The 25,073-nt window shown below is 41.0% G+C and overlaps 1 protein-coding gene across 1 annotated transcript in view; it reads right to left on the bottom strand.

Annotated features, from left to right (window-relative positions):
- Positions 1-2,810: 2,810 nt before the first annotated feature.
- Positions 2,811-25,073, bottom strand: part of TEX14 (testis expressed 14, intercellular bridge forming factor) — a 64,887-nt gene continuing 42,624 nt past the window's right edge. The window contains exons 21-32 of the mRNA XM_045986249.1: positions 24,787-24,868; positions 18,070-18,132; positions 17,446-17,573; positions 16,638-16,843; positions 14,864-14,960; positions 13,596-13,670; positions 11,260-11,337; positions 10,411-10,510; positions 6,813-6,905; positions 4,800-4,909; positions 3,556-3,607; positions 2,811-3,094 (exon numbers count right to left, since the gene is read on the bottom strand). Of these exons, the coding sequence (XP_045842205.1) occupies positions 3,058-3,094; positions 3,556-3,607; positions 4,800-4,909; positions 6,813-6,905; positions 10,411-10,510; positions 11,260-11,337; positions 13,596-13,670; positions 14,864-14,960; positions 16,638-16,843; positions 17,446-17,573; positions 18,070-18,132; positions 24,787-24,868 (1,121 nt within the window). The 3' untranslated portion in view covers positions 2,811-3,057. The remainder of the gene's footprint in view (positions 3,095-3,555; positions 3,608-4,799; positions 4,910-6,812; positions 6,906-10,410; positions 10,511-11,259; positions 11,338-13,595; positions 13,671-14,863; positions 14,961-16,637; positions 16,844-17,445; positions 17,574-18,069; positions 18,133-24,786; positions 24,869-25,073) is intronic.

The following is a 25,073-nucleotide window of genomic DNA, read 5'->3' as shown; positions in this document are numbered from 1 at the left end:
GAAGCCTCCAATTGTTATTACAGAATTGCCTATTTCTCCCTTCAATTCTGTCCATTTTTGCTTCCTGTATTTTGGTGGCTTTCATTAGGTACATACATTGTTATACTTTCCCTATTGAACCTTTTGTTAATATATAATGTCCTTGTTTCTTATAACCTTTTTCGATTTAAAGTCTACTTTGTCTAATATCAATATAGCTACCCCTGTACTTTTGGTTAGTAGTTGTATGAAATATTTTCATCTACCCTTCCACTTTCAATCTGTTTGTGTCTTTGGATCTCAACTGAACCTCTTATAGACAGCATTGAGTTAGATTATGTATTTTTATCCATTCTATCCATCTTTGTCTTTTGGAGAGTTTGATTCATTTGTGCTTAAACTAATTACTGAGAAGGAGGCCTTACTTCTGTCATTGTGCTATTTGTTTTTTATATGCCTTTATAACTTTTTTGTCCCACATTTCCTGCATTACTGTCTCCTTTTGTGTTTAGTTGATTTTCTCTAGTGGAATGTTTAAATTCCTTTCTCATTTCCTTTTGTGTGTATTCAACAGCTATTTTCTTTGTGGTAACTATGAGGATTACATTTTGTATCCTGAATTTGTAACACTCTCATTTGAATTTATGCCAGCTTAATTTCAATAACATTCAAAAACTCAGGGCGCCTAGGTGGCTCAGTCAGTTAAGTGTCTGCCTTTGGCTCAGGTCATGATCCCAGGGTCCTGGGATTGAGCCCTGCTTTGGGCTCCCTGCTTAAGGGGAGTCTGTTTCTCCCTCTGCCTCCCCCCCTGGCTTGTGTTCTCTCTCTCACTCACTCTTTCTCTCAAATAAATAAATAAAATCTTAAAAAAAAAAAAAGTGAGCCAACATTTAACAATCTCTTATGTGTCTGGAACTGTTTACGTATTTATTCTCTGCTTCCTTATAGTGAGGAAAAATGAAGGACTCTGTATACTCCAAAAATTCAGCACCAAACCCACAGAGCAGATGTGAGGATGGGGACTAGGTTCATAAAGGACATATCACCATCAGTTTTAATCTAAAGTTAGCTCTTGGTTCACTTCCACAATCCTTATACTTTGCTTAGGGTACTCTTGAACTACAGTCTTAGGGAAAGCTACTATGTAGCAAATACATTTGCTCCAGTATGATCTCGGACAGGTCATGGAATCCTGCACCTAACAGTTGCTCTGTAACCAATAAACATTATCCACCAGCATTATTATTGTTAATATTATTATTGTTATTGTTAATGTTGGCCAGTATAACATAGTCACTGACCAGCTAGAAGAGTCTCCTGACATTGTAGACAAAAGATTACAAATCCTACCAGTGGGAGTTTATGTAGGATTCTGTGAGCCTAATGAATACTAACAGAGTATACATAGCCTTAATGAATACTAACAGAGAATGCTGTAATATCACAACTTACTATTTATCATGCTATCTGCTATCAGCCCTTATATTTTTATGTATGTTGATTTTGTCTCACCAATTAAAGGTTTATGAGAGGAAGGATTATATATTACAAGTCCCTGTATCCTCCAAGTTCCTTACACGTAGTATTATTTGTAAAGCAGTTTGCTTTGATTTTCTTCTGGTTATAATGACAAGCATCTGTCTCTTGCTTCAGAATGGTCAAACAGATTTGTACCTTCTTATTTTATTTGTGCAGGGTAAAATTCTGTGGTGCTAGTAAGAATTGTATGAATATGACCATCCTCAACAGGAACAATTCAGTTTTCACAAACAAAAGACCTATTATTTATTTGCTAAGAATAAAATGTTAGCTCGCTAGTATTGTATAATAGCACATAGCTTCTAAGAAAAGGTTTTTATTCATATGTGAAGGCTCTAAACTTGAGGTAGATGAAGGTATATCAATCCTCTAAAAACCAGGCTATACACGTGTATGCATCTGGCCATTAGTCACTAGCTGCTAAATTAGAAAAAAGGTTGTGATCTTCATCTTACCACAATTTCATCCTTAAGGCACTAATGATGTGAGGTGTACAATCTGAAATATACAGAAATGATGTTTGTTCACCTTAAAGAGTTCAAAATATCTTGGACTTTTATTCTGACCTGTACTTTCATCATGTAAGTCAATTCTAGCTGGAATGGGAATATGGCAATCCTAGCCAAGAGGAGGGCAGTATTTCTAGTCGAAAATACGGATGACTGGTGCCGGTTTATATGAGAGGTGGTAGCTTATACATCCAACTTTATAACAGATATTGAAGACTGTTTGGGTGGCAGTTCCTCTCCCAATAACTAAAACAAGGAAATTTCTCTGGGGGCACCTGGGTGGTTCAGTGGGTTAAAGCCTCTGCCTTTGGCTCAGGTCATGATCCCAGGGTCCTGGGATCGAGCCCCACATCAGGCTCTCTGCTTAGCAGGGAGCCTGCTTCCTCCTCTCTCTGTGCCTGCCTCTGCCTACTTGTGATCTCTCTCTGTCAAATAAATAAATGGAATCTTTTTTTTTAAATATTTTATTTATTTATTTGACAGAGAGAGATCACAAGTAGGCAGAGAGGCAGATAGAGAGAGAGGGGGAAAGCAGGCTCCCTGCTGAGCAGAGAGCCCGATGCGGGGCTCGATCCCAGGACCCTGAGATCATGACCTGAGCTGAAGGCAGAGGCTTAACCCACTGAGCCACCCAGGTGCCCCAATAAATGGAATCTTAAAAAAAGAAAAGAAAAGAAATTTCTCTCACACAGCTAAAACCTAAATGGTATTAACAGTAAACATTTTATTATATAACAGGAGTTAAAGTTTCAAAAATCTTAAACAACAAAACCAAAAGCCATTCTGGAAACAATGAGAAAATTTTACAATAAAAGCTGCCTTTCACTTTTCAGAAATGTGAACTAAAAATAAATTTTTAAATGTGCTGCAAACAGACAGGGCCAGTGGTTCCGTCTATTGCGGCGGCTGAACAAAGGGTGACCTAGGGGGTCACTGCCCTGATGGTGACTGAAGCAGATGAGGAGAGGCTGGAGCTCATGAGCAAGATGCTCAAACTCTGGCCAGGAGTCCACCTGTGATCCAAATCCCATCAGTCTGACAAGTCACTCTGATCCAGCACGATTATCCTGTGTGTGTATTTTTTAAAAAACAACAAAAAAAGGAGTTTCGAGTTGGTGTACATGTTTTTTAAAGACACAAACAGCAGTTTCTTTCTATTCAACTGAACTCAAGGGAAAGGGATTTGGATCTGTATAAATTCAAAGGAGATAATCAACTAGCATATCATGGGAATGCACAATGACTGCAAAGCAACTGATAGCACCGTTCTGTTCTCCCTCTGTCTAAAACTGCTCTTGTGCTGACGCTACTATTTTACCAAAGTTGGCATGAATTTCCCCTTATATTTTAATTAACTATAAACATTAACAGATTAAAAAAATCCAGCAACTTTGAATTCATTATCATTTAAAAAAACTATCAGTAACTTGATCATTCATGTTTACTCAGATGCTGGTGAATGTTTAAAGTCTGCTCCTATTTCTACAGACAGTGAACTTTGACCTATAAGCATATGCCAACTCATTACCTGGATGGTTCAGACCAACCCAGTCGCTTCCAAAAACAGGGTTTTAGTTCCTCTTGATGAAATAGAGAAAGAAGAAAACACAACCAGATTATTGTCTGGGTCAAAGTGTGCCAGTATTTAGAAGTCACATTACAATGTTCTCTCTCTAGTTTAGGGTGGACAACAGTCGTTTTCTTCTACAGAGAGAGAATCTTTCTAAAAACACGGTTAATGGGCCTTCCCTCCTAAGATTCCACAGCTCCCCGTCATAGCAATGGACACTAATGATGCTAATTCACAAAGCCCCTGCGTTATGGTCTCAGTGAATTCAACGCTAGCTAAATGCTCACATGCACTGGGCCTTGTGCCAGTCAGGGTCCCAGAGGAAATCAAGTACACCCCAAACCCTTTAATGAGGTGACTACTTACACAGGTATAGTCAGAGTTAAGGGAGTAAACAAGGGATGGCAAGACATCCAGTGACTAGCAGCAGACACAAGCCATTATCACTCCTAAGTCTAAAGGGACTGAGAAGGAGGTGGGACAGAAAGTTACTGGAAGCCAGTGATAGCTGCAACTGAGAAGGACAGGCTGCCTTACAGAAGCTGTGCTCCTGGAGGGATACCACTTCTATGCAGAGAAGAGGTGCACTGACCAATGGGAAGCCTGCTGGCCAGGAAGCCCAGGAGATACAGTCCACAAAGCAAAAACAGGGCAGAGAAAGGAGGAGAATGAGAATGACCCAGGGAAGGGATGCAAGGGATAACAGATATTCTAAAAGAGTTAATATTTCTAACTTCCTAAATAGGAGGAACTTAAATATAGAGGGGTGTCACTTGTGAATGATGCCTAAAGTTCTGTCGAAATAGTTTTGAAATAAGATTAATTTATACTTCTCACATCACTTGTAGACTCCACTTAATTTCCACAGTTTATGATTTCTTATCAGATTCTACAGCCTCTGTGTGAGCTAAATTTAGAACTCCTTTGAAGACACTAGACAATTAGAAGCAAAACATCTTTCCAGACAGTGTGCAAGATAAGATGAGGAGACTAGCCAAAGGCTTGCTTAGAAATAGAATTGGATGTTGTTATGGTTTTGTGATGAAGATATGACTGGCAATTAACAGAAAACGTAGGCTGAACTACAGGAGAAAAACATAGAAGGATTAGGTATATTTCTAAATAATTTCTAAATATTTCTAAATAACTCAGATGTTCATCACAGCCCAAAGACTCCAAGCTAAACAATCATTCATTCATACCTTCTTCAGAAGTTCCTAAAAAGCTGTCTGATTTCCTTCTCTCTGATTTGATCCTTTCTTCTTCTTTTCTCTTCTTTTCACCAGCTTCTTGATCCTTGATATTTTCCTCCCTTCAATGACAATGATTTTGAGCATCAAACTATATGCAAAATGGCCAGGAGAACAGGACTGTTCCAAAGAAATCACAATAGATAGCACTAGTGGCCAGGCATTGGCTTGTGTGCGGTAATGTACATTAACGCATTTAATTCTTATTACTACTATATGAGGTAGTCACCATTACCATTACCATCCCCATTAAGTGATGGGGAAACTGAGGCACAGAGAAGTAAGTTAAGGCCTCACTAAGTCCTGGAACTGGGATCCAACCCAAGCAGTCCGTCTCAGACTCTGCTCTCAACGTCTAGGCTACATTACTCACCTCCACCCAACCCCCACAAAGCATTTCACTTATGTTCTAATTGGTGCCCTTTTTATAACCACCATTTATTTCATTATCTCACTTTATTTCCTGAAACTCTCTCTGAAGTATCCGATTGAAGTATCTAATGATTTTAAAGACCATGTTTGCCAAACTAGTAAGCAGAAAGCACCTGCCCCACGCAACGGTAAGCTCCTGAAGGGCAGAGACATCCACCCCTCTGCTTCGGCACAGCACCTGGCTCACTGTCAGTGCTCAAAAGATGCCGGCTCAACTAACTTGACACTGTTTAGGGATTTTTCTTCTGTTTTCATTAGCTAAATATCCAAAACAAAATATGTAAAACAAGAGAGAAAATAAAGCCAGCTAGAGCAAAAAGGATTTTTCCCTCCTAATCTCTCATCACTAACAGAATTATAGACTCTAGAATTGGAGGAAGCCTTCAGGCTCTTTTCTACCTCCAGCCAAATGTCTGGACCCAGTGTTGTCTAGCCTGCGCTTGAGTGGGAGGAGCTCCCGGTCAAGGGAGTGTAAAGGTAGTTGTTTTCTCTATCAAAAAGCTATGGCTCTTAGAAAGCATATGCTTTGATAAATAGAAAATACCTAACTCTGCAGTTTCTAGTCACTAGCTCTGTCCTTTGGGGCAGAAGAGAGTAAGCACACTCTCTTCACTTTATAGTATCTCTGGTGTTTGGGGGCAGCTATCAATTCCTCTACCCCATCTGTGCTTCTCAGGCTAAGCCTCTCCAGCTCCTTCAGCTCTTCTCACAGGACATGGTTTCCAGACGTCTGACTGTTCTAGGGCCACCCTCTTCTGTTTGTCAGCATCTCTTTTAAAATATGGCATCCAGAAAGACACCCCACACTGTGTCCCAGGAATCCTCTCTCTATAGTGTGAGACATCGCCTTGCCTGGACAATACAATTGTCTGTCCAGCATTAATGCTGCACTGACCTTTTTAGCATCAAACTGAGATCTCATGGAGTCACTACTTATGGACTCTTCAAGAAAAATTTCTTGAATTCTTACCATGTCTCGAAATCCATGCTGAATGCTGAGCATATAAAAATAAGACACAACTTCCTCCCTCCAATGAAATTACAGTGAGGAGGAGCTTCCAGTCAAAAATTCTCCATTTGGCCAGATCCCTTGCATTCTACACAGTTCAATGCTAACCTTCATCTTTTAGAGAAATCTAACATTTCCACCTGTCAAGACTATTTTGAATCCATAGTCTACCACCTATCACATTAGCATTCATTCTTAATTTGTGTTATCTAAAAATTTGATAAGCATGCCTTTTCTGATTTAATTCAAATGACTGATGAAATATTGAAGGTGACAGGGCCAAGGTACAGCCATCTTAGAGGCCTCTCTATACTGATATCAATCTGGGAATCAGTATCTTGAGCACTGTAGGTGGTTGGAGGAAGAGGGGCAGACAGGAGTCAAGGCTGGCTTAACAACAGCAATGTAATAACATCACCAGACACTCATTCTTTAAGGAGTCAAGGTATTTTTTAAAAAAACCTAAAATCTAGACCTCCTTCCTGAAAAAGAAGAAAATGATCCTCTGATGGGAGAACAATAACCTTGTAGAGCCTCCAGGGAGATCTTGTAGCTCCGGGCTGTCCTCGGGGGGCTGTAGCCATCTTTCTAGGTCCTCATCGAGAGTAGAGTGAGCTCTGTACAAGGGCAAGTGCAGAGATTTGAGACAATTCTTGTCCCATGACAAGGAGGCAAAGTGTTTTAGAGTGGGAAAGGCCCTTCAAACCAGTGCTTTCACTGTACACATGAGAAAATGAGAGCTCGGTGATATTGTATCTAGAGCAGCAGAGGTCACTTAGATCTGATTTAAATGTAGACCAAACTCTTCTTTAGGCCCTTGACCAAAAGCCTCCTTCTTAGGAGATAACCCCTAAGAATAGTTATCTCCCAAAGTCCAATGTTAGACTCAGCCTCAATTCCAGGTCATTAAGTCAATTTCCACCTGAGGCTAGAATTGTACACTCACTCCTACAACAACTTTGGACGAAGAACTACCTCTGAGGATACAGGATGCAGAGAGAGTTTTCGGAAGGCCTGAGAAGTCGCTCTGTGGGCCTCTATCTGTGTCCAGTACAGCCAGCCCTTTCGGAAAACAGTAATAGCATCTAACTTTGGATCACGAGCAAAGCACTTTATACAACCAAATTTAACTTGGACTTTTTGAGCTAATCGTCTTCTTTTGCTTGAATAATGATGTACATTTTTACTGAAGGTGTTCTAGGGAGATGGAAGGGCGCGATTTATATCATACATTACAGAAAAAAGATTTCTTTTTTGAAATTATTATTTTTTAAAGATTATTTATTTACTTATCAGTGAGAAAGAGAGAGAGAGCGCGCGAGCACACAAGCAAGGGAACAGCAGACAGAAGCAGCAGGATCCCCACTCAGTAAGGAGCCCAACAGCAGGACTTGATCCCAGGACCCTGGGATCATGGCCTGAGACTAAGGCAAATGCTTAATTGACGGAGCCTCCCAGGCATCCCTAGAAAAAAGATAACTAAAACTTTAAAGAACTCCCCCTTTGCCTCTTTGTTTTTTTCTGTCTCCCCAGGAAGGACCTTCCTTGCAGGTCCCAGGACTCCAGTCTCCTCCTCTACTTCCCAGACTTCCCTTACAAGTCTTTCTTTTCCTTCCTTACACAGAATAATTTAGCCCTTGCAGAGTGTGACAGAAACTGGATTCACTATCTAAAAGATATTCATAGCACTCTTCTTCCTTGCCTTCCTCTTCTATAGCAGCTAAAAAGCTAAAAACCCAATTTATAGTCTCCCTTACAACTGAGGGTGGTCACGCATCACATTTGGCCACTGAGATGTAAGTGGGCACTGCTGGGGAGGGCTTCTGGGAAAGTTACTGCTCTCCTGATAAAAAGGGCAGAGTCACAATATTCCTTCGCCCCACCCTTTTATCTCTGCCTGGTGTGTGGATAGCAGTCATTTTGCAACGAGGAGGTGACAAGTCTGAAAATAAAGGTCAACATGCTATGGTGGCAAAGCAAGAATATCAAAGAGCCTAAGTCCCTGGTCGCATCACCAAGCTGCTACACCAGGCATGCCCTGCCAACCAGTGGGACTGCCTCTTGTGTGAGACAAGCCCATCAAAGCACAATGGTGGGGTTTTCTATCATCTGCAGCTGAAAGAATTCTGCAGGCTACCCTAAGGATTCCCAGGACCAGGACTGGGATAAGGTGAATGGTACAAGGATAGATTCAGATCCTCTTTTTCTTCAAATTTTAGACATTTTGCTCATCGTGGATTTTTTGGCATCAATTTTCATTTTTAAAAATACACATTAAAATAATTTATCTTGACTTCTGTGTTTTTTAAAAATAAAGACTTTATTTATTTGACAGAGAGATAGAGAGCACAAGTAGGCAGAACAGCAAGCAGAGGGAGAGGGAGAAGCAGGCTCTCTGCTGAGCAGGGAGCCTGATGCAGGGCTCAATCCCAGGACTCTTGAGATCATGACCTGAGCTGAAGGCAGACACTTAACCAAGTGAGCCACCCAGGTGCCCCCAACTCCTGCATTTTTTGGTGTCATCTCCTTCAACTCTGTGCCCAAGGAGTGTGTCTCACTCACCTCACACCGGTCCTATTCCTGAATGATGGAACAAGGCAAGAGAAGTCAGAAGGCATGAGAGGTGAACTCAAGTGGTTTACCTTACAGCATGGGTCAAAGGAGAGCCCTAAATCAGGAATGGAATAGGATTTTTTGAGGCAACCTTGTGTTTTTAGACTCAACTGTCTGGATGATAGCCCCCATTTTTCTCTTATTTGGCTACAACGATCTAAAAATTCTCTTCCGAGGCCTTTAATTGAAACATTTTTGAAAAAAGCTGAAACCTATGTTCACCTCACAAAATGAAGTAAAAACAAACAAAAACAGAAAAAAAGCAACTTGACAAGAAAAAAAATCCCATTAAAAAATGGGCAAAGGACTTGAATAGTTATTTCTCCAGAGAAAATCTACAAATGGCCATGGACCATAGGAAAAGTTGCTCGACATCACTCATCACTGGGGAAATACAAATCAAAACCATGAGATATCACCTCATACTCATTCCATTAGAGAGGCTACTATCAAAAAAAAAAAAAAAATAGAAAATAAGTATTGGCAAGGATGTGAAGAAACTGGAGCCCTTGTGCACTGTTGGTAGGAATGTAAAATGGTGCAGCTGCTGTGGAAAACAGTATGGTATTTCCTCAAAAAATTAAAAATAGATTTACCATGTGATCCAGCAATACCACTTCAGGGTACATATCCAAAATAATTGAAAGCAGGATATCCAGAAGAGATATTTGTACACCCATGTTCATAGAAACATTATTCACAGTAGGCAAAAGGTAGATGTAGAAAAGGTAGAAAAAGTAGGCAAATAAATGAATGGATTAACAAAATGTAACACACACACACACACACACACACACACACACACACAAAGGAATTCAGCCTTAAAAAAGAAGGAAATTCTGGGGCACCTGGGTGGTTCAGTTAAGCGTCTGCCTTCAGCTCAGGTCATGATCCTGGGCCCTGGGATTGGGCCCCACATCAGGCTCCCTGCTCAGCAGAGAGCCTGATCTCCCCCTCCCTCTGCTGCTCCCCCTTGCTTGTGTGGCTCTCTCTCTCTCTCAAATAAATAAAATAGTTAAAAAAAAAAAAAAAGAAGAGGAAGAAGAAGAAGAAGGAAATTCTGACCATGTTGCATGGATGAACCCTGAGGATATTATGCTAAGTGAAATAAACCAGTTACAAAAGATAAATAATGAATGACTTCACTTTATGAAGTATCAAGAGGAGTCAAACTCATAGAAGCAGAAAGTAGGACAGAGATTGCTAGGAATTGAGGAAAGGGGGAATGGGCAGTTGGTTTTTAACGAGTACAGAGTTTCAGTTTTGTAAGACGAATAAGTTCAAGAGACTGGTTGCACAACAATGTGAATATACTTAACACTACTGAACTGTTATGTTTATCTTATCACAATGGTAATTAAAAACAAAAAACTTTCAGGAGTAGGGGCTATTAGGACAATACGAAGAAAGACCTTTTCTTCCCGTCTTATTTGTCAATATCAGAAGACAAACTAATGCAAACTGATATGGTATACGAAATCCTTTCAGAAATTCAGCTTTTTCTGTTACCTCTCTGTGTCCTCTTCTAGATCCTGAGTTTCTTTGGTCCAAAGCATACTGCTATCTTCTTTTTCACAGTTAGTTTCTTGTTCTTCTAAGTGCCTTTGATCTAAAAACAGTTGAAAGACTTTATTAGAACAACATCAAAAAAAACAATTGAGAAAGCCTGCCTTAAAATGGAGTGCAAAAAATTTAAGGCTAATCAGTACTTCAGTACACTGAAGTATGCATTGCACGACTTCTTCCCAGGAGAGCCAAAGACCAGGTGGCAGTCCACAGGGCACCTGCATTCACAGCAGCTGCTTCTGGGGTCTTGGGAGCTCTCTGATGCCAGGTGAAGCAACAGGAAACCTTACCTGTGCCAAGACTCAAGAGAGACAGAGGAAGCAGAAGAAGCGGAAGAAAGAAAGGGCACATAGAAGAGGCAGGAGACCCTGGAAACAAATTGCCCGATTTACATTGGGGGACTACCCTGATCTTACTTGTTAGATGTTTCTAGGTTGAAGTCCCAAGGAAAGAATGTGGGTGGGGAAGTGTAGTACCCTTTAATCTATGCCAAGCTTTCATAATGTTACCTCATTTCATCCTGCCAGCAGTCCTATGAAGGGAAGGTTTGTTCACTATCTTACAATGTAGCAGGCACTGTGCATACCTCAGGAGGCAGGAATTATCTTCCACATTTTACAGATGAGGATGACTGAGGCTCAGAGACATGAAATCACTTGCAGTACAAAAGTGGCAACTGAGGTGGAAGTGTCCCTGACTTCAAGGTCCGCAGGACCCCAGATGTACCAATGTGCTGCCAAAGACAGTGTTACAGCAAGGCCCTGATGAAAAGGACCTAGGTAGTTGGCTTACCTTTTGCAGTGATGCCTAGATGACTTGCTGTGTTCTCCCCCAACACTGTGGATGAGGCCTGCTGCTTCTTCAAGTGCTCTGTCACAATTATACAAAAACAGAAGGCAACTTACTCCTTCCTTTACATATCACACCATTCTCTAGGGCAGTGGTTCTCAAAGGGCAGCCCTCGGATCAGCCTCAGTATACTCACTCAGTTATACTCAGCATACTCTGACTTAGATGTGCAAATTCTCAGGCCTCATTGCAGACCTACTGAGTCAGAAATTCTGGGGGTGGGGCCAAGCAATCATATTTTACAAGCCCTCCAGGTTATTCTGACAGTTGGTAAAGTTTGAGAACCTCTGGTATATGTTGTTCAATTCCCTCCAACAGTAAAAAAAAACAAAAATGGTAACGATGATAGGTCACATTTGCAGAGCCCTACGTGGCAGGTACTGTTTTTAACTTACACACATTCATTCAAGATTAATGTTTGCAATCTTCACAACAATCCTACAAGACTAATCATGTGATTGCCAATCCTGTTTAGCGGATGAGGAAATGAAGGTAAATAAAGGTTGAGGACCTTGCCTGGCATCACATAGAGAGTAAGATGCAGAGCTGGGATTTGAACCTAGATGGTCCAGCTCTAAGATCTATGCTCCTAATCTGCATTTTATTCTCTCTTAAATAGTATGGAACAACATCAAAGCAACTTCCAATTTTCCCCACCTCTGTAGTCTATATTTCATATTTTTACTAAGTTTATGAAAAGACAGAAGACAAAGAATAATCCATAATTTCTAGTTCCTAAAGAATTGACCACAAGACCAAGACAAGTGTCTGCTAGACCCCGCACACTGCTTTGCATTTGCTAGCTTTACAGTATGCTTCAAGTGCTCCCAGAGCAAAGCAGGAAGATAGCTGGGAGGCAGCACACACAGGGACCATGGTTCCCTGATGCAGCCCTATTGTGTGCAGGCACAGGGCTCTCTCTTCCTGCAGGTCAGGAAGTAGGCCCTTCCTGCCGCTCCTGGGCATCAAGGGGCCCCATCTGATCATTTCAAATAATCTGAAATTTAAAAATCCATTTTTATCCTTGTTTAAAGTAGTCCCCTGTTGATCTTAAAGGATCATCTTTATCCTAGGGTTCAAGAGGATCCTCCCCTTTAGGCCCTTGTCAGAAGACTAGAGCTTTGAATGTGGGTCCTCCAAAAGAACAGGTGTCAGCACCAGGGCACTCCCCAAAGCTCTCTTGAAGTGGAACAACAGAATAATATACAATAATTGCGTGGGTGCCAGGTGCCCTTGTGCTTTTGTCTTTATGGGAAATTACTGACTCATGTCAAAGTGCAGACATCACCTAGAAACCTGGTCCAGATAATTCCCATATGTAAAATGAGGGAGGGTTTCTGCAGCGTATACTGTGGTACAGCTGTGCCATGAGGCTGGAGCCCAGGAGGAAGCCTGCTAACAGCTGCTGAAATGGGGGAGTCCATATGGTGACTAAGAGAGAAGACAGCAGGATGCAGAGGAAAAGTATCGCTAAGGTCAAACTGCAAAGGATCCTACAAATCCTGCTGTAAGTCATGACCAAGAACAAATGACACTGAGAATTTACCTGAGCTGGACATGTGTAGGTGACCTCTACTCTTACAAGCAGCAGTTCTATTGCTATACTAAGAAAAGCAACTAGAGAGAAGGAATTTGCAAAGACTCCTGGGGATTTCTATAGAAGGAAAGGGTGTAGGGGTGGGAGCCCTAAGAGCTTAACCCAACAACCCTGTGACCCTGTGGAACTGGAGGAGAGGTGTGATGAGGTAAGAATGGCCCGTGAGTACAGAAAAAGAAACTAAGGAAGGTTCTGGCAGCTCTGACTGGTTCCACCCTAGTTCTTGTGCCACTAGGAAAGTAACTCATGCATGATCCCAACACCTTTAATACCTACCGCTAATGGCAAAACTGAAAAGTACAGGATGTCTTGGCCTCAGTAGCCAGACATCACGCCTCCAAATTATGGTTGGTTTGGTTCAAAAAGGAAGTGAAAAATTCCTTTAATAAAAGAATTCCATCATAATAAACCACTCAAATATTGTTATTTCTCTTAGAATCATTACCATAGGTCCTTTAAATAACAAAATGACAACAGACACAGGCTAACTATCCTAGCCAGGTTTCAGTAGTAGTGCAAGGTCCATTTCATTGGAAAACCGCTCCTTACTGAATTGTACATCTATCAGACCTTCTGAGAGGCTTTTGTACCTGTGCTTACACATGAGACAAAGAACCACACTGTGGTCAGTGACCATAACAAACGAGGCCACGGATCACATTCGGTATTGAACATCCCTTACCAATTTCGTCAAGCAGCTCCTGAGATGGCGGTGGTAGCTCATCAATGTGATGCTGTGAAATGGCTTCTACTAGTGCTTAAAAAAGATAAAGGGGGAAATGACTTAATACCTTCCTGGCCCTGAACTGGATTTTCACAGCTTCCACATGGACTTAGGACCTCTCAACAGTAAAACAAACTAAGGCAGGGAGACGGCCTTTCACATTAGCAGTCCTACCTGAGACCTCCTAACACGTGAATGGGTTTACTCCCCCTTTTACTACAAACCCTTTCCTACTTTGCCCCATACCCACCTGCGTACTGCCTGATCCGTGTCCTTTCCTCCTCAAGGATATTGGGGTACATGAGGTACAAATTCTTACTAAGTGGCTGGGGGCTCCCAGAGGGATACAGAGGCTCTGGACCACTCAAAATGAACAAAACACAAAGTGGGAGGTCTTTCTCTATAGATTATCAGGCCAAGGTATACAAAGCAAGTAGCATCATTCTTTGGGCCTTTCCTTAACTGCTCAGTTGTAACACTAACCAAAACCCCTCAGCGTAATTCACAAAATCCAAGAACTGTGCCAAAACATAAGACATTAAAATTAGTATAGCAAAGGCAACACACCTCGAGGGCTGTTAATAGTCTCATATCTTTTGATTTGAAAACTATCTCCTAAGAATCTATCCTGAGAAAGGTATCAGAGGTACAAAGATTTTTGTACAAAGAGCAAAAATTAGAAAATAATATAAATCTTCAACACAAGGGCATGGCTCAGCAACATATATAGAATGAACTATTGTAGCTTCCACTGACCAAGGGGAAATCCTCAAAATATAGCATCAAAGAAAAAAAAAAGCCCAGAGCTGACACACAATTATGATCTCAACTATGCTAAAAATATATACATTTTTGTATATTTCTAGAAATATGAAATTAGAGGGGTGCCTGGCTGGCTCAGTCAGTACAGCATGCAACCCTTCATCTTGGGGTCTTGAGTTTGAGCCCCACGTTGGGCAGAGAGTTTATTAAAAAAAAAAAAAGATGAAAAAGATACATACCAAAATAATACAAGAAGTTAAAAAACTGGTGGTAGAATTAAATGATAGGCTTTTTTATAGCTCTTTTTGATTCTCTAAGTTTAATGAGTATGTTTTACTTTTATAATCAGAGGGAAAATAGCATTTCTATTTGAATCTAATGTAGCATCAAAGATGAGACTAAGGTTCCCTTAAATTGGATTTTGCTGTTGTTGTTGTTCTATTTTGATATTAAACACAGGTTACCTTTCGGCAGGCTCCTTCTCTGGGTGGCATGGGACGATATGTCAGGTGACTTAGCAATGCTGGAGGAACCAGCCCCAGTAAATGCAGACAGTCTTTTCTATAAGACATAAACATGGTAATTGACACATGTATTGAGCTCAAAAGACTCATGAAGTTCAATCACTTCCAAGATTAAGCCTGTGTTTCACTGATGGAAGAAGCCACTTGTTTTGTTGAGTCAAACTCATTCTAAAGACCCCTCCTCTGCAATCCCTTCTCACCCCTCTTTGCCTCCCCAGTGCCCAGCACCTGCCTTTGGGTTGGATTACGCCAGCCTTTCTCGCTAGATGGGGAGCTCCTCCAGGGCAGAGACTATGTCTATCTTATTTATATTCGGATGCCTAGAAGGGGACCTGGCAAGCTATCTGGCACTTAGAACCTGCCAAAATAACAGATGGCTGAATGAAGCATAAAGTTCTTTATCACCCTACTTCAGAGTGGACCTTTTGTGAGTCAAATGCCCAAAGAAGATGACAGATGACAGTTGATATTTATTTTTTTAAAAGATTTTATTTATTTATTTGGCAGAGAGAAATCACAAGTAGGCAGAGAAGCAGGCGGGGGAGGGGTTGGGGGGAAGCAGGCTCCCCGCTGAGCAGAGAGCCAGAAAAAGGACTCAATTACAGGACCCTGAGATTATGCCCTGAGCCAAAGGCAGAGGCTTAACCCACTGAGCCACCCAGGCACCTAACAGATGATTTTTAATTGAGAGCCAAAGCAAAACATCAATCTGCCTATAGAATGCTCAACATATTTTTTTTTTAAAGATTTTATTTATTTATTTGACAGAGAGAGATCACAAGTAGACAGAGAGGCAGGGAGAGAGAGAGAGAGGGAAGCAGGCTCCCCGCTGAGCAGAGAGCCCGATGTGGGACTCGATCCCAGGACCCTGAGATCATGACCTGAGCCGAAGGCAGCGGCTTAACCCACTGAGCCACCCAGGCGCCCTGCTCAACATATTTTTAATGAACAGTGCCGAGTAAGGAATTTGTAGTTTTCTTGAAGAGATTATACATATGAAATATGAGGGAGAGAGAAGAGATAAAGAAAAGGATAGCGGGGGAGGAGGAGGAGGAGAGGAGAAGGCAGTACACAAATATCTGTTTTTACTGCAGACTATTGGTCCAGGAGCTCAGAGAAGGTGATCAATCAAAACTCTCAGGGAACCAAGCAGAGGAGGCATCAAAGAGGAAGGAGAACTCAAGCCTCCTCAAGTGAGTAGGAGATGTGTAGACAGAAAGTACACTGCAGGTGAAGGTAGTAGCATCATAAACTGTGGCAGTTTGGCTCTTTAAAGAAATTGCCAGGGCACCTGGGTGGCTCAGTCAGTTAAGCATCTGTCTTCAACTCGTGTTGTGAACCCAGGGTCCTGGGACTGAGCCCCACATCAGGCTCCCTGCTCAGCAGGAAGACTGAATCTCCCTCTGCCTGCTATTTTCCCTGCTTGTGTGCTTGCTCTCTCACTCTCTCTCTCTAAAATAAGTAAATAAAATCTTTTTTAAAAGAAAGAAATTGCCAAGCATTATTTCTGGTGCAGGGGCGGGGGGGGGGACAAAAAACCCCAAGATATATCCTATAATACAGACTCAGAGAAACACCCCAAGGAGGCTTAGAGAAGATCCAGCTTATTTCTTGTTTTCTTTGTAAAATGGATTTGGAGAAATCTTAGTACTTTGGATCCCTAAAGCCACTGGGCTAACTCCATGAGTATGGAAAGTGGAGTCAGTATACTTACAAGATCAGTCAATCTTGAAGGGACAGTTTCAGAGGAAGTAAGAAAGGAATCTAGGCTCTTTGCTTTCTCTCGAACTGCTGAAAATGTATCAGATGAAGTTTGAATAGACTCCTGACTGTTCCAGCACGAGGTAGATCCTGTTTTAATCTGAAATGTGATACTTTCAAGGCAGTCTTTATACCGGCTGGCAGCTGAAGAACTTGACCCTGTTGTAGAAAAGAGGGCAATTATTGTCCAAGTCCTTTACATTATTTAAAAACAAAAACATAAAACTCTATATCTATTCCAGGGATTCTCTGAATTGTTAATAACTAAAATAACTGCTGATATGAGACATAACTCTTCAAAGTAAAAAAAAAAAAAAAAAAAAAGACAGTCTCTAAACTTGGCCATCAAAATAAAGGGAGATTATTTGAACCACAAATATACTGGGACTAAGGACACCACAGAAAGGCTATTTGATGCTGGCTGTTGAGACTGCAGGACTCAAAACTACGTACATTTAAGCACAATAGGTTTTGAGTTACAAACACAAGAGAAGCCAATGTATTTGCACTAAATTTAGTAGTGCTAGAGTACAAAGTACAGTTTGCATTTGCGTGTCTCTACCACCTAAATAAAAAAAACTCCCTATAGCTGCTCAATAACCATCACCACCAACGCCTACATGGGCCCCCATGGGATTATCCCCACCAGCTCTAGAACTAAAGAGACACCTCTGCACTGTGGGGAAACAGCTGCCAGTCTTCCCAAAGCCAGTGGGGCAGGAACCCTTCTCCCAAACCCTTCTCCTCCCTGCAGTGGTTACCTGGGCTGAGCGGAGTGCTGACACTTGTAGGTGCATGGTTTATTCTGGGTGTTTTGCAGGAGACTTCCGTAAAAGAACCACCTTGTTCGTAGGAGATACTGGAGAGGTCTTGAATGTCTGTCAGGGATCTAAGAAATTGAAAGCACAAAGTAATTAGGAGATGTTTAGAAAAATCAAACAATATATTCCCAAGGGGTACTTTCCAAGGATGCTCTTGACAATAATCTTTATTTGGCAGTAGGCCACAATTAGACTATCTTAGAATATCTTATGTATCTGAAAGAGAATATTAGAGAATATCCTAAAAAGAGATAATAACTTTAAACATATCTCAGCAGCTAAAAAGAAACTATTTCCACAGATGAAAATATATTTATGTGGAAAACAGATTTCATCTACCTCAAGTGTAAACTTATTAACATCATCATCATTATCATTGTATTTCCTTGATTATAAGATGCTATTGATTTAGATCACATACAGCTTTTTGGTGAAAGAAACACGCTCACATTAAATGTATATATAAAAATGGGAAGAAAGTATTCTCTTACAAATAAGGAAATACTATTCCCCTAAAACCAAGACTTTACACAGCATCCTTAGGCAACCCTTTGGTGGCCCTACATGTCTTTCTCTTTCAGCTCCTCTGGTGATTCCTTTAATGTCTCCTCTTGTTCACCTTCAGAACTGTAAGAGAGAAAGTAAGAAAAATTATATGAATTTCCTGTCAGCAGAATGCTCCAACCTGGTACAAGGTGACCAGTTTATTAGCCCTGTGAGAAGCAGCAGGAAAGGCACTAAACTCAGAAATAAAAAGTAGGTTCTGGTCCTGGGTCTGCTACTGACTAGCCATATGTTCTCGGGCATGTCTGGGCCTTGCTCTGGGCCTCAGTTTCCTCCCCAGAGATTGAATAAATACCCTCTAAGCATCAGCCCATCTGAAACCAGCCAATGATGCTATATGACAGTAAGTTGCTGAGTAAATCAAGAGAGCACAGGAAATCTGCTGGGCATGGAGGCTGGAGCAAAGGGCACAGCCGTGGCACCTTACCAACTGTGAGACAGCCTTTTTTTTTTTTTTTTTTAGTTTTTCCTGTATTCACCTCTGTGACTCCAGTTTTTTTTTTTTTTTTAAAGATTTTTATTTTATTTATTTGACAGAGAGAGAGATCACAAGTAGGTAGAGAGGCAGGCAGAGAGAGAGGAGGAGGCAGGCTCCCTGCGGAGCAGAGAGCCCTGATGCGGGGCTCGATCCCAGGACCCTGAGATCATGACCTGAGCCGAAGGCAGCGGCCTAATCCACTGAGCCACCCAGGCGCCCCAGTGAGACAGCCTTCTGCATGGATCATCAGGGGAGGCCAAGAGAGACTTATGCCAAAAAATGACCAGAAAAGAATACTGAAGACAAACTTAACTTGTTTCTACTTTAACCACTGTCTAGGATTCCATTTCAATATCTGTTGAGTACAAACTATAATTGTGTATTGCTAAATTCTTCTGTATGTTTTCATATTTTTAATCTTTGCAATAATCCTATGAAACCAATGGTACAAAGGAAAGAGCACAGATTTTGGACTGAGTTGTGACTTTATTTTTTTTTTTTTTTAGATATTTATTTATTTATTTATTTGACAGACAGAGATCACAAGTAGGCAGAGAGAGAGAGGGGAAGCAGGCTCCCCGCCTAGCAGAGAGCCCGATGCGGGGCTCGATCCCAGGACCCTGAGACCATGACCTGAGCCGAAGGCAGAGGCTTAACCCACTGAGCCACCCAGGCGCCCCGAGTTGTGACTTTATTAATTCTATTCACTGGACTATTTGTTTCTCTTCTAAGCATACAGTAGGATAGCACTTCTTGCCCTCCTTTTATAAATGGCCACATGACTTGTCATGATAGTGACATGATAGTGACACAGTGAAATATAAGTGAAATATAAGTGAAAGTGACTGGAATCACTTTTGGGCAGGAACCTTAAGGTCATATTCCCTTTTTTCCTACCTGAGCAATCAAGGAAATACCAAGATGGAGTCTTCCTCAGCCTGGTTCTTGGATAGAAGGTAATGTAACACAGAACACTTCTAGCCAATCCATGATGGACATGGAGCATGAGCAAAAAATAAATTTTTGCGTTTTGAGGCACTCAAATCTGGGGTTGTTTGTTATATAGCATAATCTAGCCTACTCTGACCAATACATCCACTTACTATCTATAGCCTTAGAAAAAATTAACTTTGCTTTCCTTATTTGCAAAATGGAGATAACAGTATATACCTCAGAGAACTGTTACATAAATTAAATTTGAGAAAACCAAGTACTGGTATATGGTAGCTGTTTAGGAAACACTAACTAAAATTATTATATATAAAAAAGTTGAAAGGGAGTCCAAGATAACAGAGGAGTTAGGAGACTTAAATTTTGCCAAGTCCTAGGAATTCAACTAGATTGCTATCAAACTATTCTCAACACCTACGAATTCAAATGGAGAACAAAGAAAATAGCAGCAACTCTATGAATAGAAAAGCGACAATTTTCTGCAAGCTGGGATGTGCAGAAAAGTGAATCTGAGGTGATATATGGGAAGATAGACCGGGGTGGAGGGTCTTTGTCAGCTGGCCACTGGCAAGTGATAGAGCAGCAGAGCACAAAATCGGAACTTTTAAAAGTCTGAGCCACAAGAGACGTTTCTCTGGTGGCTAAGTAGGGGGTGGAACCCTCACTAGGACAGTGTGGTCTCAGGACCCTCAGGGTCACAGAAAGATTGGGGGATACCTGAGTATGGCAGAACTCCCAAGTATCCAAGTGGGGAAACCAGCTGCAAAGACGGAGCTGAAGAGGGGTCTCTCAGCTCGGGGTTGCCATAAACTGTGATCTGCAGCACAGTCAGGCCACTGCCCTTCGAGCAGGGATGCCACAAGTGGCAGATCGGGGAGACCCCGCCCCGTCCTCCACTGGGAGGAACGGCACAGGAGCGCACTGTAGGAATCTGATACGTTTGGAGACCCTAAATGGGGCCATGCGCCAGAGAGAAATGCTCAGTCACAAACTGGGTGAGCACGGTGTATGGCTGAAGACCAGGGAGACAGGAGGGATTGACTGCTTTTCTCCGAGGGCACACTCGGATTCTCTGGGGCCAAAGATTGGGAGGCCACCATTTTCATTCTCAGCCTCTAAAGCTGGACGGAAAGCTTTCAGGGAACAAAAGCTGCTGAGAGCAAACCGAGCAGATTACTCAGCCTGACCCCTGGCAAGGGCAATGCAATTCCACCTCCGGACACTTGAGAATCACTGCAATAGGCCCCTGCTCCAGAAGATCAACAAGAATGTTCAGCCAACACCAAGTTCACCAATCAATGAGAACTGCACAACTTCAATGCTAAGGGAATACAGCACATAGAATTCATGGCTTTTCCCCCCATGATTCTTTAGTCTTTCAACTTAAACTTTTAATATTTTCTTTATTTTTTTCGAATTATTCTTCTTTCCTTTTCAACCAACTTCTTATCAGTTCTTTTTTAAAAATCTTTTTAATTTTTATTCTTACAGTCATATTCTATCCCTTCATTGTACTTAACCTTATTTTATATATATTTTTTTCTTTCTTTAAAATTTTGGGATACAGCTTCTCCTAACAGACCAAAATATACCCAAAATCTAGTGTATGGCTCTGTTCTATTCATCTGCCTGAATATTCTCTCTCTCTCTTTTTTTTTTTCTTCTTTCTTCAACCAACTTACCAATTCCTTTTTTAAAATCTTTTTTAAATTTTCATTTTTACACTCATATGCCATTTCTTCATTGTATTTAACCTTATTTTTGTATATATGTAAGTTTTTCTTTCTTTAAAATTTTGGGAGGGAGTTTCAGACAAAAATAACAGACGAAATACACCCCAAATCTAGTGGTGGCTCTGTGCTATTCACCAGCCTGATCATATTCTTCATTTTTTATCTCCCTTTTTTTCCTTTTCTGCCAGGTTTCAAGTCTCTTCTGATTTGTTAAGTGTATATTTCTCCTAGGTTTTTGTTACTCTTTTAGCATTTTGTGTTCTTGCTCATCTATTCTTCTCTCCACAAAATGACAAAATGGAAAAACTCACCTCAAAAATAGAACAAGAGGCAGTACTGACTGCTAGGGACCTAATCAATAGGGATATTAGCAAGAAGTCAAAACTACAGTTCAGAATAACGATTATAAAGATACTAGCTGGGCTTGAAAAAAGCATAGAAGGGGCACCTGAGTGGCTCAGTGGGTTAAAGCCTCTGCCTTCGGCTCCGGTCATGATTCCAGGGTCCTGGGATCGAGCCCCGCATCGGGCTCTCTGCTCGGCAGGGAGCCTGCTTCCTCCTCTCTCTCTGCCTGCCTCTCTGCCTACATGTGGTCTCTGTCTGTCAAATAAATAAAATCTTTAAAAAAAAAAGAAAAAGAAAAAAGCATAGAAGACCCTAGAGAATCCTTTTCTGGAGAAATAAAATCTAACCAAGTCAAAATCAAAGAGGCTATTTATGAGGTACAATAAAAAATGGAGGGTCTAACTCCTAGGATAAATGAGGCAGAAGAGAGAATTCCAGACTTCAAGCTCTATTACAAAGCTGTAATCATCAAGACAGTACAACAACAGTCACATAGATCAATGGAACAGAGTAGACAGCCCAGAAATGGACTCTCAACCTTATGATCAACTCATCTTCAACAAAGCAGGAAAGAATGTTCAATGGAAGAAAGACAGTTTCTTCAACAAATGGTGTTGGGAAAATTGGACAGCCACATGCAGAAAAATGAAATTGGACCACTTCCTTACACCACACACGAAAATAGACTCAAAATGGATGAAGGACCTCAATGTGAGAAAGGAATCCATCCAAATCCTTGAGAGGAACACAGGCAGCAACCTCTTCCACCTCAGACACGGCAACTCCTTCCTAGACACATTGCCAAAGGCAAGGGAAGCAAGGGCAAAAATGAACTACTGGGACTTGTCAAGATCAAAAGCTTTTGCACAGCAAAGGAAACAGTCAACAAAACCAAAAGACAACTGACAGAACAGGGAGGAGATGCTTGCAAATGACATATCAGATAAAGGGCTAGTATCCAAAATCTATAAAGAACTTATCAAACTTAACACCCAAGGAACAAATAATCCAATCAAGAAATGGGCAGAAGAAGATATGAACAGACATTTCTGCAAAGAAGACATCCAGATGGCCAACAGACACATGAAAAAAGGCTCAACATAACTTGTCATCAGGGAAATACAAATAAAAAAACTACAATGAGATACCACCACATACCAGTCAGAATGGCTAAAATAAACAAGTCCAGAAATGACAGATGTTGGCGAGGACGCGGAGGAAGGGGAATCCTCTTACATTGTTGGTGAGAATGCAAGCTGGTGCAGCCACTCTGGAAAACAGTATGGAGGTTCTTCAAAAAGTTGAAAATAGAACTACCCTATGACCCAGCAACTGCACTACTGGGTATTTATCCCAAAGATACAAATGTAGGGATCCGAAGGGGCACCTGCACCCCAATGTTTATAGCAGCAACGTCCACAATAGCTAAACAATGGAAAGAGCCCAGATGTCCACTGACAGATGACTAGATAAAGAAGATGTGGTGTGTATAGTATGTATGTATGTGTGTATATATATATATATATATATATGGGACTTTTATGCAGCCATCAAAAAATGAAATCTTGCCATTTGCAATGATATGGATGGAACTAGAGGATATTATGCTAAGCGAAATTAGTCAGTCAGAGAAAGATAATTATCATATGATCTTACTGAAATGTAGAATTTGAGAAACAAGGCAGAAGGTCATAGGGGAAGAGAGGGAAAAATGAAGCAAGACGAAACCAGAAAGGGAGACAAACCATAAAGCCTCTTAATCTTAGGAAATAAACCGAGGGTTGCTGGAGTGGGGGGAGTTGGGAGGGATGAGGTGGCTGCATAATGGACATTGGGGAGGGTATGTGTTGTGGTGAGCACTGTATAACGTGTAAGACTGATGAATCATAGACCTGTACCCCTGAAAAAAATGATACGTTGTATGTTAATTAAAAAAAAAAAGTTGAGGCCTAGAGATAGGGAAAATAAATTGAGTGTTATTGTATCAGACATTTTATATCTATTATTAGTTTTTATAATTAGACTTTTTCATTTGAGATCACTGCATATTCACATGAAGTTTAAAAAAACATACTTTACCCATGTTACCCTGAATGGTAACATCTTGCAAATCCATAGTGTCAAATCAAGACACCAACATTGATATAGTCAAGATACAGAACATTTCCACCACCACAGGGATCCCTCATGGTGCCCTTTAAGATTTTATTTATTTATGAGAGAGAGAGAAAAGATAAGCAGGGGAAGGGGCAGAGGGAGAAGCAGACTCCCCGCTGAGCAAGGAGCCCTCTATGACCCAAGCCCAAGGCAGATGCTTAACTGACTGAGCCATCCAGACGCCCCTCATGCTGCCGTTTTATAGGCATGTCTACTTCCCTCCTACTGCCTGCCTCTACCTTATTCCCTGGAAACTACTCAAATAATTTTATAATTTCGAGAATGTTATATAAGTGGAGTCATATAGTAAATAACTTTGGAGGACTGCTCTTTACACCCAGCATAACCCTCCTGGCATCTGTCCAGATTGTTGCATGCGTCAACAGTTCATTCTTTTTTGTTGCTGAGGTGTATTCCACAGTATTGGATGTACCAGTCTGTAGAATCCTTTACTTGTGGACAACATTTGGGTTTCCAGTTTTTGGTTATTACAAATAAAGTCGTAAAAATAAGTAAATAAATAAAGTTGCTATAAACATTCAAGTATGTGTTTCCTTTTTTTAAGATGTATTTATTTATTTGAGAGAGAGCATGAGCAGGAGGGGAAAAGGAAGAGGGAGAGAGAGGATCCCAAGCAGACTCCATGCTCATGACCCTGAGATCACACCCTGAGGGAAAACCAAGAGTCAGATGCTCAACCTACTGTACCACCCAGGCGCCCCTATGTCTATGTTTTTATACAAACATTAAGTCTTCATTTCTCTGTAATGAGAAATCTGTATTCAGATTTCTGAATACAGATAATACAGATAATGACTCCTGAATACAGGAATACAGATAATGACTGAATTATCATTGAATACAGATAATGACTCCTGTTCACGATCTTTCACAATCCTGCTGAACAAATCCTAAGAAAGTTAAGGTGCCCAAAGCTAATTTTTCTGACATGGTGGTTAGAACACTTGAGGATAAGCAATATATACATATGGGTATTATCACTTAACATTACTTCTGTGAGTCTGAAACTGTGAATAAAATACTAGCACATACCTTCGTATGGGTTGGAATTGAGACCTGGCTAAAATCTCAGCATTCCTTCCAGATCTTTTTCTCATTTGGAACTTTTCTTCACCTGAAAGAATAAAGTAAATGCATTTTTTAATTGAATTTTTGCCAGCTCAGACTGTTATATTCATTCCCTAGAATTCCCCTTGGTCTGGTCCAGAATAAGAAATAATCTGAATAAACAAAGTGCTTCCTATTGGGTTTGGATTGAGTGCTGTAGGAGAGGTTTTTGCTCTGAAAGTTTATTTTCCTTGCTCCGAGGGGGTAACTAC

Source organism: Meles meles, chromosome 18 (assembly GCF_922984935.1).
Source record: "Meles meles chromosome 18, mMelMel3.1 paternal haplotype, whole genome shotgun sequence".
Classification (NCBI taxonomy): domain Eukaryota; kingdom Metazoa; phylum Chordata; class Mammalia; order Carnivora; family Mustelidae; genus Meles; species Meles meles.
This window is presented reverse-complemented; position numbering and strand designations above follow the sequence as displayed.